General features: G+C 42.3%; 1 protein-coding gene across 8 annotated transcripts in view; it reads left to right on the forward strand.

Moving 5' to 3' along the window:
* Nucleotides 1–14,945, forward strand: part of anks1b (ankyrin repeat and sterile alpha motif domain containing 1B) — a 231,211-nt gene that overhangs the window by 199,696 nt on the left and 16,570 nt on the right. For 7 of the 8 annotated variants that reach the window (XM_084345741.1, XM_084345742.1, XM_084345747.1 and 4 more), the window contains 3 exons: nt 10,287–10,397; nt 11,715–11,918; nt 14,326–14,451. In XM_084345741.1, coding sequence (XP_084201867.1) covers nt 10,287–10,397; nt 11,715–11,918; nt 14,326–14,451 — 441 coding nt within the window. The remainder of the gene's footprint in view (nt 1–10,286; nt 10,398–11,714; nt 11,919–14,325; nt 14,452–14,945) is intronic. The other variant, XM_084345743.1, reaches the window with a different exon arrangement.

The following is a 14,945-nucleotide window of genomic DNA, read 5'->3' on the forward strand; positions in this document are numbered from 1 at the left end:
TGTCTGTTACTGTAGGTTAGCATTAGCTAAGGTTATCATTTTCACTCTTTATAAACTGTGTGAACATTCCTAACTCTCAAACTGATTTTTACATAATTAAAACGTTGTAATAACTAAATTTAAGAAGTGTTGGCAGTTAAATTTAGCATCTCTTATGTCACTAAAACTGCAATTTTTACTGCAGCTCATCATGCTACACTGACTTCCTGTTTACTGATTTGATAGCTTTTGATGAGACAGACTTACACGTTTCCTAGAAGCCAATATTCGCGTTAGCTTATTTTTTTTATTTTATTTTATCACCAGTTTGAAACTAGCTAGTGACAACATTTCAGCCTCGTTGCCAGGATGTAATGTTAGCAGCTAATGTTTCACATTGTGATGTGGAGGGGACGGTGGTGGAGTTACAGACGAAAAATTTAACCTAAACGAACGTAAAGTTGCAACATAACGTCTCTTACACGAGAAACAGACAGACCTCCTTTGCAGTGCAATTCTGATAACCAATATCTAATGTAAATGTATTGGCACGTAACACACTACTGACTTCTCCTGCAAGCTTCATTACTTATACTGGCTGCTGGAAACAAGCGTCCTGGGAGTCTTGAAGCAAACACACAGCATGGTCCCGTCCGAAGCTGTCTCTCAGCAGAGCCCTCAGTCAGACGCACATATGGCCGCTACAAGCATCCCATTGACCTGATCTTGTATCTGTAGCCTTCCCTCCCCCCATATGTGTATCTGTATGTGCTTTACTTCACTGACTGTGACCGCGAGCAGCTGTTGTACAGTATGCGAGCCCTACTGTACCTCCGGTACAGTGCAAGGTACCGAACAACAACGTAAACATGACTCCACTGGGCTCTGGCTCTGTTGCTATGTCAACCTTAACTGTGTCATGTCATGTGGAGATGCACATTGTACAAGCTGCTGTCACGCACAGGTTTATATACACGTGACCAACGAAAGACCTTGCCTTTAGTAAAGATCTAACTTGAGCATCGAGACCCGTAGGAAGAAATGTGAAATGTAGCCTTAGTGATCAGAGAATTGCTACTTCAGTGTCTCTATATTATGTGGTGCTGTAAAGGCAATTTTCAAAAATATCAACATAAATGTGTCTTGATTAATTCAAATTTTTGCGTCTGTGTCATGAAATCTAAACCTGTTTCCAAATATTTCGTCAGTAATTACATTTTGTAAAGAGTAGAGGTGGATACACTCTTTGAAGCACCCACACCCAGATAGTATTGCACACATAAAGAAACACACTCTCTCTCACACACACACATATTCATGCATGTTCACACATAGCCTGGTGCCTGAGGAGAGCTACTGCTCCTCTGCAGTGTGAAAATCAGCTCCATCTTGGAGCTTTGAAGTATTTATTAACCCATAAAAATATCATACACCATTTCCTCTCTCATCACATTGAGAATTCAGTTCATGAGCTCTTCCGTGTCTGGTAGTCTGTGTGTGTGTGTGCGCGTGTGTGTGTGCAAGAGAGCTTTGAGAGATCTTGTTTCAACCTTGATCCTGCAGCATTTGGCGATGTTTGCACACACACACACACACACACACACACACACACACACACACACACACACACACACACACACACACACACACACAGCCTGTGCTTCCAGTCATAGTTACAGTTCTCTTGCTATTAATGGAGATGTATCTGTCTCCATGTAGGCGGGCTTATTAACGTCTCAATTTCATTGGCTGTCTGTTCTCTCAGCACCTTAAACGAGCCTCGCTATTGGTCCCAGTTGGACATCATTTTCAGCACCTCACCCTTAGCTGAAACTCCCCTCCGCTCTCCGGTTGCTAGGCAACCAGTGGTCTCTGGTTTCCCTTCCAGTGTGTCGTCCCACCCCCCCACAATGCGTGTGTGTGTGTACATATGAAGCTGAAACCTGGACTTTACTATTATGAAGCAGCCTAGCTCACAGTCGCTGGCATATATGTTGTGTGTTGGAGAGTGTGTGTGTGTGTGTGATCTGTTGAAAGTCCAGGCAAATCGATACTCATCCTTCCAGCAGAAAAGCTCCACCTCCCAAAACAACACACACATTAAGTGAGAGATGGAGCGATGAGGAAGGAACGAGGAGAAGGTGGCTGGCTGTGATTAAGTATTCAGGGTTGGGAAAACGTCAATAACCAGGGTGAAAAACGAGCCGACCATTGTTGCTGTAAACGTCTGGCTGCTGTGCACATTATCCACATTACATCAGTGCTTTTATATAACAAACCCTATTGATTGCAAGATGGAAGCTTGACTTTGATCTTCTTTTATATCCCATCTTAGCTGACAGATTTAGTGCCACAGCTCATGCAAGATTATCAGCTAATGTTTATTCTCAAATTTAGACTTCTTGCACAAAGCCACACAATATGACTGTATTATTATACTGCTCAACACGGGCAAGCTCCAGGATTTGAGAAATAGTGTGGTCATGATTGCAAATTCCTGACTGTCCACGAACCAAATTCTGTACAATTATGTCAGTATTTAAAGAGTTTATTTCCCCAAATGTCAAACTATTACTTTAATGACAAAAACGTTTACATTTATAATGGTAAGATGGTCAAATACTGTCGCTTTTCTGATGAGAATCGGCCCTAAAAAATACCAAAGTGCAGTTTACGTGTTATTAGACTGACAACAACTCCTTGTGTTGTTAAAGTTGCAATATGTAAGAATTGGCCACCTGTTGAATTCATACTCAAACTAATAGGGGGCAGCATATTACCAGCATTACTGCTAACTGCTGCTAACCATAGCTGGCATTAGCTAGTTAGCCATGCAGCTAGTGGTCTGGACTGAGTGCTTGGGGACAAGGGTTAGTGTTTACACCTGTAGCACAGGAGCTTTGGGCCTGGAAGGGATGGAGCTAGCTTGCTAGCGTGCTAACTTTAGTAGATATCTTGATAATGTCAAAACTGTTATTTCTTTCAATTTTGTTGATAACTTTGGTTAATTTGTTATCCAAAATTCTTACGTATTGCACCTTTAAATGTATATTCCAGAGGACATAACCTTTGAGTCTTCAATGATATCTACAACCCTCTAATCAAATACTACACCTATCCAGCAAATGATTGACTATACCAACTGATTTATATTTGGATATTTGGACTAGAAAATAGCACACTCAGCATTTAAGCCCCAAATTCTCATAAATATTCCAGATGTCAGAGCCTCGATGTCCCTTAAATCATAGCCACAGCCCTGTACTCAACCTCTAAGATATCACTGAGACAGACGTGGGCTATTTGCTGATCAATATTCCCATTCAATCAGCCTGTGCTATACTCTGACCTGGGCAATTTAAGTAACCTTACGCCAGTGGTTCTTGGATCTGGAAGGATCAATAAAAGACTCTTCAAAGGATTGAACCCCAATAGCACCATTAGCAGACGGGCGCCTGAGGGGCTTCAGGGGTCTGCTGATATCAGAGAGGTCATCACCTCATAGTCTACGGGGACGAGGCGATTGATCATATTGACATGAGCCTGAAGAAGGTAGATGGCAAACAAAGACGGACCAATCACGTGCGGTTGCTAAGGCTGAAGAGAAGAAGAGTACAACTGCAGAGGCTCTTCTGTTATTAAGCCGAATCACTGACACACTCATACTATTTATTCCCTCTGACAGTCTATTTTCTTCCATCATCTGGATGTAGTGAAAGTGAGGGAAAGTGAGGAGGAAAGGCGAGGCGAGAGCAGATGATGAGGGGTAATTTGAGGTCAAGGGAATCCGAATATGGACAGAGAGTGAAAAGGGATATTTAGGTGAGTCAGTGTAGATTAAACCGGAGCGCGGACGATGAAAGCATTTTCAGCCCCTTCCTTCTCCATCATTAAAACTACGTGCTAGCTTGAGCACAGACAGTGACTGGACTGTTGGTTCCCTCGCCGGGTTTTACGCTCCAGTGAGCCGACCAGCTTCCAACCTCCCCTCCAGTAGGAAACAGAGAAAAGCCTTTTTGTCTCCAGTGTCCTGAATGAGGGAGGTCGTTGTTAATGTCCCACAATCACCGACGCTTTCCACTTAGCCCTTATTGTTGCGCCGGTTTCTTTGCAAAATATGTCATTATTCTGCGGTCGCTCTTGTGTTTAAGGAGGTCAGTGTGTTCTCATGATATTCTTGGAAGTTTATACAAATTCAGCATCTTGAAAAAGGACGATTTAGTGAGAAAACGTGTGTGAAATCGTCTCGATTCTGCTGGGTTTTATGACTCATTGTGAAATTAAGTAACATACAGATGCAACACTGCGTCTTATTATTGGTTTAAAGGAGCTTTTTTTCCTTTCCTTCAGTTTTATCTTTGTTCTTGTGCATGTAAAAGATCTTGAAAGTTAAAAAGGTCAAAGTCCACACCAACAGAAGCTCCTCTCTCCCACAGAAAACACTGCTCCTGAAACGCCTCGTCAGTAGTCCCGCCTTTAATTCCGTGACTTTGTGACATCACCTTTCATCATCACGTCACCTTTACATAATTAATCTGCAGCTAGTTTGGCACATAAGCGTTGATTTATCACAGCTGCTCTTTTGTTGTTGTTAGGCAGGGCTGGCTCAGGCGTGTTTGAGCGGACCAATCAGAGGAAACCGGGTATTCAGGAGCGGGTCCTTAAAGAGACGGGAGCTAAAAAAGAGCATTTTAGACCAAGTGCGTGAAGGCATGTACGTAAACCTTTTCTAGTAGCAACCCAAAATAAAGTTATGGACCTGGAAATTAGCATAATATGTCGCCTTTAAGTAGTAAAACTGACAGCAGGCTACAGAGGGGGGAGATGGCTGTGTCAGAGCTCCGTTACCAGTTTGTGTGGCGGCTAATCCGTTAATCAAGGCTGTTCAATCTGGGCTAACGGGACTGTTAACAGGATTAGAGCATTGATCGGCGCACACACACAGAAGACACAAACAGCCCAGTCAGATACTAGAGACACACAGCGCCTGATATCCCGTCAAACTACGGTAATAAATTCAACACCAGAGGGTAAGTAACCCTCATCGGACGCCCTCGCCACTCAGTGACATCATGGAGGGAGAGAGAGCAAGAGTGACATCACGATCGCTCTAAGGGGTTTCTGAGTGGATCTGAGTGGAGTTCAAACGAATGCGTGGTTAGTGCGATGGCAAAGGATAGTAACCGAGGAACGGGGCACAGAAGGGTGCACGCTGTGGTAGCTCGACACTTTTCCTGTCAGTATATACAGCTGCTGTGAATATAATTTAAATGCAAATGGTGCGATACTGCAGTCAAGCATCACAGAGCGAGTGAGAGCGAGAGTCTGTGTTTTAACAATAATGGTCGGGGTTGCATTCAAATTCTCACCCGTTCAGGGATAACAATATAATCTTCTTCTCCAGGCGCCGAAACAGCTGTTTGTGTGTGTGAGAGAGAGAGAGAGCACACGTCCACGTGCATGTGGATTTTATTTATTCTTTATTTTCTCTCCGTGGTCGAGTGTGTGTGGGTGACTGCTGCGGCTCTGTGTTGCCATGGCGACAGTTGAACTTGAAGCTGAGGTTGAGGCTTCTACTGTAGTTGAAGTAGATACTGTTGCATAAGGCGAAGTGTAACACGCAGATACACACAGACACACACACACACACAGATACGCACCGTGCGAGGCAGTTGCTGTGCTTCTTCTGGAGTGTGTGAATATTTGTGTGTGATGAAACAGCAGCGTGGGGGACTGGTGTCACGCTACCGGCCCTCAGGAGACAGACAGGGAAAGCAGCAGAAGCATGAGAATGAATATTTCATAGCCGTTACTACATAAGGGAAAAACATATATTATCTAGGTCATTTTATGGACGTTATAGTCTGGTTGGAAGCTCATTTGATTTATGTTACAGGGGGAAAAAAAAAAAACTAAAATGAGGTAAAAACGTAGTATTTTACAGGGCGTGTTCAGTCGTTACTCTGCCTGACGCCGATAGAAAGTCGGATGAAGTTTCTTAGTCCAAACAACATTTCTGAAGCGCCACAGGAAAACTGCATTGCAGCATTTTCCTAAACAACCAAAGCAGATGAGGACTTGTTTTAACACATTAAATTGCTCCACACAGCTTGTCTGGTGAATCCACATTTCTGAAAGGCCGGAGATCCCAAATCTGCACTGTAGCCGCTTAGCTAAAAGCGTTAGCGGCCACAAACCTAACTGCGCATCCAGGGTGTGAATAGCGTCTTTCCAAATCTATCTGGGATCTTGGGACTTCTTGAGACGTGAAAATGGAGCCACATCAATTGTTTAGGAGAATGCTGCCTCGCTGTTTTGCTGTGGATGAGTAAATAACGACTGATTTTTCATGTTTTGTTCATGCAACTTATCCTTTAAGGAAATCGGGTGTCAGTGTTTTTTTTAACTAGTAAACGTCCCATTTTCCTCCGTTCTACAACTTACTTCAATCCTGGATTTATCTAATGGATTAGTTTCTTATTAAATCCATCAATTATCTTGATTGTTTTATGTCAGAAAGTAGTCAAAACTGCTCATCACAACCTTCTAAAGCCTGAGGTAATTTTATATCACTGCATGTTTTGACATAACTATGGGCAAAAACTGAAACATTTTGAATTTACTGTCACAAAAAAACAAGAGAAAAGCTGCAAATCTACTACAAAATGTTTAGTCACAGCTCTAATTTGACTCTTAAAAGCTATATATTCACCAAGTGTAATGTAGCGTAATTTTCCTTTGACTAATGTAGCGATTCACATAATCTTCACCTCAAGATATTGACACTTGTTTGCACGGTAAGCGGCCATTCTCAAAAGTTACACATTAAGACAAAAAACCACATGATCCTAATGCACCAAATTCAGCCAGCCAAAGTCATCTACAGTCCCGAAAGACAGACAGAGGGAGGCAGAGATGCTGTAGTATCACTGACATTGTGTAAGAGAGAAAGGAGATAGTGAGCTGTGAAAGCCACGGAGGAGGGGAGAGATGAGTAGAAATCGGTGGAGGGGAGCACGGGGCGGCCATAATACGCCAATTAGTTCCACTACCCGCTAGTCCCAGCTCTGCTCTCGTTCCCTTTGATCTGCCTAATTTTAACAATTAAAATACATTGTTACCATGCAGAGAGGAACAGCGTAGGACGTAGTTTAACCCGTTGGTGGCTGTTATGTATTTTTAACATCCCACTATTCAAACTGTCCTTTTTTCCCCCTTTATTTACTCCATCACATAAACAACAAGAGGAAGTATGTAGCGTTTTTCAGCTTGCTTGATGCATTATGTATCAGTTGTTTACATGCAATTTGCATATATAAACTATTTATTATGATTGGTTTATGTTGTTTGTGTGCTTGGGTTTATGCACACACACACACACACACACACACAGAACCGAAGTGCGTCCTCCATCACTGTTCTTGTTAGTTTGTATTTTTGTGTTTCTCCAGCAGATGTGGGGCTGTAATTGTTGCCGGCGATGATGAAGTATGTGTGTGTCTGTGTTTTGTGTGTGTGTGTGTGTTTGCGCTGTTGGGAGAATCATTAGACTCCCAGCAAGGCCTCGCATCGAGGCTAATTACCACCTTTTGCCCCGAAGACACACACAAACACGTTCTCTCACACTCGCACACATACCTTTACTGGAGGAGCACCAGAGGCAGCCCCATAAAACCAGGCAGCAGTGTGTTGTATACTGAAGTGTGGGTGCCAGAAGGTGCAAGCAACATCCCTGCAGAAGGCTGCCATGTTCCAGCTCGTCTCTTTAGAAAAGCCAGTAACTGGCACAGTCGGTGGATGCCTGGTGACCAGAGAAAGAATGAATCCTTTCACTGGAGTCCAAGTGTCTATGTGTGTTTTTGTCTCTTCTTGTGCCTGTGTAATAAGCGCCCGGGGAAATCAACAGACTAGTACAAATTTGCCACAATCTGATATTGTTGAATTTGAATTTCATGGCCGTCAGTGCAAAAACTCTCAGCTCGTAGTAACAAAGTTTTATCAAATAGCGTCCTTAACAAAGAACCTGGACATCTGATCAAACTTTTGGTTTGTGTTGGGTCTTTATTTTAAGTATATTAATCCCAGAAATGATGAAGGGACAGGATGACTTTCTGAGAAATGATCGTATTAACTTTCTTGCCATGTGTTATATGAAAAGATCAATACCACTTTCATGTCTGGACTCTGAAGTTTGGAGCTAGAGCTATGAGGCAATTAGCTAAGTGTAATAACTAGAAGCAAAATTGACCTGTATTCACATCGCATGGTGGCAAGTTTCCTCTGACGTCATGCTCAAGATGGGAATCTGACAAATCATCATTTTACAGCTTCCTGATTGATCAGCAACTAAGAGATGATGGATAGTGAACATCTGGAGGGACATGGGGCCATTTTTCAAGGCAAAACAGCATATTTGATAACCCATCGCTCAACGTTAGCATTGAACCACTTTCTCGCTAACATTACTGTTTGATTACATCCGGTGCGTTTCACTTTCAGGCTCAAATGTGCCCAAGATTTACATTTATAATTCAGAATTAAGTGTCTTTCCTATCATATCGTGTTACACAAACAAACGAGAAAGTGGTTGAATGCTAACGGGTTATCAAATGTGTTGTTTTACCTTGAAATTTGACAGATGTCCCTCCACATTTTCTCTGGTGATTGTCTTTTCAGTTGCTGATCAATCAAAAAGCAATGAAATGAGAACAACTTCTCAGGTTCTCTATGTTTATATGAGATGCAATCATAAACACAAGCAGCTTTAACATTCAAGCTTCACACCCTGAGCTAATGTCAGAAGAAAATGGCCGCCATGTGAATATGGTCTATAAACCGCTCCACAAAAAGAGGAATGTTTTTTTAGACGGTTACAAACCAGGAGCATTTGGTAGCCACAAACATGTCTTGAATGAATTGTTTTGTACATTGTCTGTACTGTACTGTCAGCAAACAAAACTAGAAGTAGAGAGACAGCCTGGCTAGCTACAATGGAGGAAGCTATCGTAGCTTATAAGCAGTGTTGCACCATTCACCTTCATTTAACCTAAAAGCATAAACTGCTAGAGGAAGCCTGGCTAATTATTTCTCAAAGACTTGCTACTTTCTGGTGATACGAGGTCATAAATCTACATTCTGATAATAAAATTGGCATTTTCTTTTTGACATTGTGTTAAAAGCCCCCGCAGAGTGTGGCTGGCATCTTCACTTTTTAAAGTTTCGGGATTTGAACACATCAAAACTTTAGATTTTCTTTCAGCTTTCAAGTCTCAAGTAAAGCCAAGTCTCAAAACTGACTTGAATCCAAATCCCATCTCCAATTCATCCTGATACTTCTCATTAATTTGACTGAAGGAAAAGAACAGAGTAGTGAATTGGAGCACTAATTAATTTAATCAGTGTTTCCACGTCAGCCTCTTTCTGTCCGTGAGTCTCGTACAGGATATGTCACACGCTAGTATGTGTGTGTGTAAAGGAATGGGTTTTTATTTTTACATAACAGCAAATCTAACAGCTTTAACACAGTCGTCCAAGCCGTGTCAGTTATGTAATAATACTAACAACATGATGTATGCATGTGCTCAGGGGCATTTTATGTCATTATGAACTCATTAGTACTTCCCTGAGTGCTTTGCAGTGCACTCTGCTGTTTTTTTTCTCTCTGTGAAACTCTTTTCTGGATAGCGGTATTATCCGCCATTTGGGGCTCATGATGATGATGATGATGATGGTAATCTGTTACCTTTAAGCAGTTTTTTTTGCAGATATAATCTTGTTATTTTCCAGTCTGAAAGCCTTTTAACTCTTGCTCTCTGTAAAAGCTGTTTTAAATTATGCAAATGAAAGTAAGAGTCATCGTTTTTGAGAGTGCAGTTGCTTTTGACCCAGAATTTGTTGTGCACCTGCTGAGAACACGAAAATCAGCCATCTTCTCTCATTCTGTGGCTTAGCGCAGAGCTACCGCTAAAGATTGTTGAATACTTTTTAGTTTATTTATTTTCTGGTTCATCAATCCATCCAATTTCCTGGAGCCCCTTCCCTGATGTAACCAGCTGCCATTAGCAAGTTAGCTCAGTTAGCCATGCAGTTAGTGATCCAGACTGGGACACGTGATAGGACAGTCTGGGGCTAGCTGGTTGGCATGCTAACTTTAGTAGATATCTCTGCAACACAGCACATAGATGTCTTTGCCATAACATCAGAACTGTTATTTATTTATTTAATGTTTTTAAACCATTGCACCTTTAATGAATGATTCTTGTGCACAAAACACACTTTAATGTCCAATATCTGTGATTTTCATTCAGGTATTGAAGATCAGTCTCATCGGACACAGAAAACGGATCTTGGCCTCATTGGGGGACCGACTACTACACGAAGACACCCCACAAAAACCTCCTCGTGCCATCTCCCTACGGGTGAGTGAGTCTAAGAGAGCAGACACCATCCAGAATGAAATTTTATCAGACAGAGGAAGAAAAGCTCAAGTCCCTTCCCAGATGGCTGAGTATTTCTCTGAGGGAGCTACAGCCTCCCCACTGCTGCTGTCCCCACCCAACCTATTACCCAAATCTCTCCGGCAGGCACAAAATGGCCGCCCCACTGCAGATACCTCTCTGCCGCCTTGTCCTGGATACTAATCACAGGGACCTGGCTTTCCCTCTCCCATCGGGGCTTCGCTCTAATGTCCTTATAATAGTCTCTTGCTTTCTGTGCTGCTGAGCCAAGGGAAGCTTTCTGCTTCTGAGCTGAATGTGTCAACCTGGTCGATTCTGCTTCTTTCTGGACCTTTTAAACAGCCCAAAGTGTCCATCAGAGCGTTGCAGTTATGTACTGAGACTCAAAAGAGTGAGAAAAATCAACAATAGGGTTAAAAAAAAAAGTCTTAGAATGAGAGACTGAACACAGAAAAGCAGCATATCTTCCCATCCGAAAAGTTAAAGTGTCAAGCATATGTTTGGCATCTCTGCTTGATAAAAGACTCTCTTGAGCGACTAATCGATTCGTTTAAGCCCTTTATTTCACTCCATTCATGAAAATTCTTCTTGTAATTGACGCAAAGCAAGTACGACTTAACACAGGGTACAGTAATGTGTTTAAGCAGCGTGAGCAGAGGGCTGACTTTACACAAACAGTGGCTGACAGCTGAGTGCGTCAGGACAAATGGCTCAGGATGAGAGCTGGGATGCAGAGTTTATACACTTCAGCCTCCACAGCCCAGAAATAATTAAGAAAATCATCAGAGACCGCCTCCTCTATTGAGACTCCTCTCACATGTGATCAACTCAGAGTGAATAACCTCTCAGGAGGAATAAGCTGACCCTTTAGTGTGCAAGGTCGTTGCACCGTTGAAACGTATAAAAGTTCAAATTCTTTTGGGAGTTTTAGTCTCTGCTCAGCTTGAAGAACCTTTTTAAATGAACATCATTTTCCACTCAAAGAATCAGGCTAATGCTTTCACTTAAAGTGACTCTGATCAAGCAGGACTTCAGTGTTGTGTTCAAGGACCTCAAGTAACATGACGGCATCTTTGTCCCCACTTTTACAAAGCACTTTAAGGTACTAATGATCGGCAGTATGGCGACACTGTAGCTGAAAAATAAAAAGCGACAGTGCACAGTGAACACAACTGCCCTACTTAATGTACTCGCAGCAGTGACACAGCACATTATAAAATGATGAATGAACCCTCTTTTGCTTCCTTCCACCGCTCCACCAATCTCGTTCTGTCCCAGGAGCCCGGAGGGAACCACACTCCTCCCCAGCTCAGCCCGTCGGTGGGCCAGGCAGCGTACACGGCGGGGGTCCCGGGCGGATCTCTGGACGTGCAGCACCTCATCATGCAGGCGGACGCCCGGCGCAGGCAGCGCAGCAATGACAACTACTTCGACGACGTGCCGCGATCCAAGCTGGAGCGACAGATGGCCCAAGTCAGCATGGTGAGGAAGGGAGGCCAGGCTGGAGGGATGAATGGAGGGCAGGGAGAGGGAGAGAGGGATGGACTCAAGGAGAATATTATGAATGGTTATAGTCAGAAATACAGTTGGCTAAATAACGGCTTTAAGGGTAAATCTGTCATAAAACTTGTTCTGTGCCAGATCTCCATATTTTTCCCCAGAAAACGATGACACATTAAACATCAATAAGCTTCATGCGTGCACTGGATGACATTCATTTTGAATCAATAATCAGCTTTCAGGCAGTATCACATTTCCAATCCATGTAAAAGAAGTGGATGCAGCCACTGTGACATCACCGAATGGTTTGTGCGCTACCATTTCGAAACCTCAAATTTTGGCATTGTGGCCATCGCCATCTTGGTTTTCGGGGCCAGACATGACCATATTTGGATGAGAGGGTCAAGCTGGGAAGAAGCGTAAGCTAACACCAGCACTAGCAAGCTAGTTTGGCTAGTAATGTGCATCTTTAATGCATGTTAACTGTGATATTAATGAATTAAGATGCTAATTTGGGCTGAATAAAAACAGGGTTGAAACAAAATGTACTTACTGGAAAAAACATTTGACTTCTTTGAGTGTTTTAGTGCAGCCAAATGCTGAACAAGACATTTTTAGCTTATCAAAAGGTAGCCCCGCCTTAAAGCATACCCCGCTTTATTATGCATTTCACTCTAAATGGGAACATAATTAACATCATGCTGTTTTGAAGAACACTTGACACGAGCGTTTGAGATGATAAACTCAACAGAAAACTGTTTACTGCAGTTATAAGTCAAGTGAAAAGTGGGGTCATTTTCTCATAAGCTTACTTACAATCAGACGTTTGCAACCAGTGTAATCGGCTGGTCATTTGAATACAGTTTTAAGGCACTTCTGCGTTGGCTTCACTTTCAGCCCCACAGGCTACATCCCCCATCTTGAATATTTCTAAACCATAAATGAAGTATCTCACTAATTAAATTCTGGTTCCTAATAGCTACAGGATACGAGCCAAAAGCGTTTTATCTGCCTGTTCGGTTGCTGAAAATCAACCATTAATAATCTGCAGCAGGCAGACCATCTGACACCAGTTTAGAGCTCATATAAAATTTACAAACAGCAACACGAAATTTATGCCTGAAACTTTGTGTGATAAAGCGATAAAATATGCAAACCGCAACCAGGCATAAACTACTGCTTTCCGAAATAAATGTTTATCTCCAGTCGTCTGTCTCTCACATCAAAAAGATGCAACATTTAATAGTTGTGCATAAACAAGACGTACTTTTCAGAATGTTTCGTCTTTCGAGCCAGTTTTATTCTCACCCAAAATTAGGACTTTATGACATCCAATCAGCACAATGACTCAGACACACACACACACACACTTAGTCTTGTGCAGACATCTTCAGCAGCAGCTGTGTTTTGATTCAGTATGATTAGGGTCTTTTTGTGTCTCCGTGTGAATCACAGAGCTTATCACCGCAGACTACCACACGCTTATCGTTTCCCTGCTGAATCTTAAGTGAGCGTGCATCAGTGTATCCCCCCCATTTTTATTTTTTTTTAGACACAACACTCTGAGGTGACACTGATGAGTCAGCTGTGCCAGAATAGAAAGATAACATTTATAGAAAGGTGCTCCCAGACTGTCGGCATATGCGTATGTTACCTCATGTTTCATCGTCTGGTTCAACAGCGCAACAACTTCTCTCACATTTTTTGGTCCTTGAAGTAGAGGGTTAAAAACTTTAGGCAACTGAAAATCCAGCTTAGTTCGTCTGCAGGGTCAAAGTCTGTGGGAAAAAAATGGCTGTAATATTGTTAAGCTGGTGGAGTTTATGGTAGATTTATTTGGCCAGTGCCCGTTTCGAAAAGCTTATCCCCAGGCTGTTTATTGTGGAGGTGAGATCTTGATCTCCTCTCCAAATCGCCTCACCCACTTTCTGACCGGGGTTTCCACACACAAGCAATCAGATAGACGCACAAACATACGGTCACGGGTTGTAAAAGCAAGAAAATCATCTGGTTTCATTTACTGAAGAATGAAAGGCCATAAAACAAGCTTAATTGTTATCCACAGACATTAGAGAAGTATGCAGAGAGGATTTAGCTATTTCCTTTGTGTAAAAGGTGAAAGCTCACTCTTTAGCTCTTAAACTGAGCTGAAGAGTGGGAACATTTAGTTGTCGAGCCTAATTCGTCCAAGTTTAATTTCCTCTCGGATGTTCACTGAAGGCATGTTCATGTTCAGCCAGGACAGCTGTTACATTTTGAACTTACGTTTTTCAGGCCAACGAGTTATGTCGACATGAGACACACAGCACAAGCCCCTGATGTTATGAACATCTTATAATCTTGTGTGATCCTGCTTTGTGACCTGATGTGCCATTGGTTGTCGTTTCAGGCAGGCGAGTGGTGTGAGCCGATCACGTTGCGTCCGCCCAACGAGGCCACCTCGTCCACCCCGGTGCAGTACTGGCAGCATCACCCCGAGAAGCTGATCTTTCAGTCCTGTGACTACGAAGCCTACGTGAGTCCAAAACCTTCACCTCACCGCACTCTTGTGTGTTTGTATTCACAGTTCATACATAAGTGTTTGCATGTAGGTCTGCAGCTAATGATTATTTTCAATACCAATAAATCTGCAGATTATTTCCTTGATTCACTTTTAGCTCTACGAAATGTCAGAAAATAGTGAATAGTACTCCCCAAGACCTTTAAACACACTTTAATGTGTACAATTGGTGGAGTTAGCCTTAAATATTTTAATATATGTTGCATAAAAACAAAAAAAGATTCAGTTTATCATAGAAAACTCAGAAAACATTCACATTTGAGAAGCTGAAACCAGTGAATTTTTGGCATTTTCTCTTAAAAAAATACATTTAAACTGTTGATCAATAATTAAAATAGTTGCCTTAATTTCCTGTTGATTGAGTTACCGATTACATGCCTAATCAATAAACTCCTACGGCAATAATACTAAAGATCAATGAACCTCAGCATCACCTTTCAGTCAATACT

This window comes from Pagrus pagrus, assembly GCF_965226575.1.
Source record: "Pagrus pagrus genome assembly, chromosome: 23".
NCBI lineage: Eukaryota > Metazoa > Chordata > Actinopteri > Spariformes > Sparidae > Pagrus > Pagrus pagrus.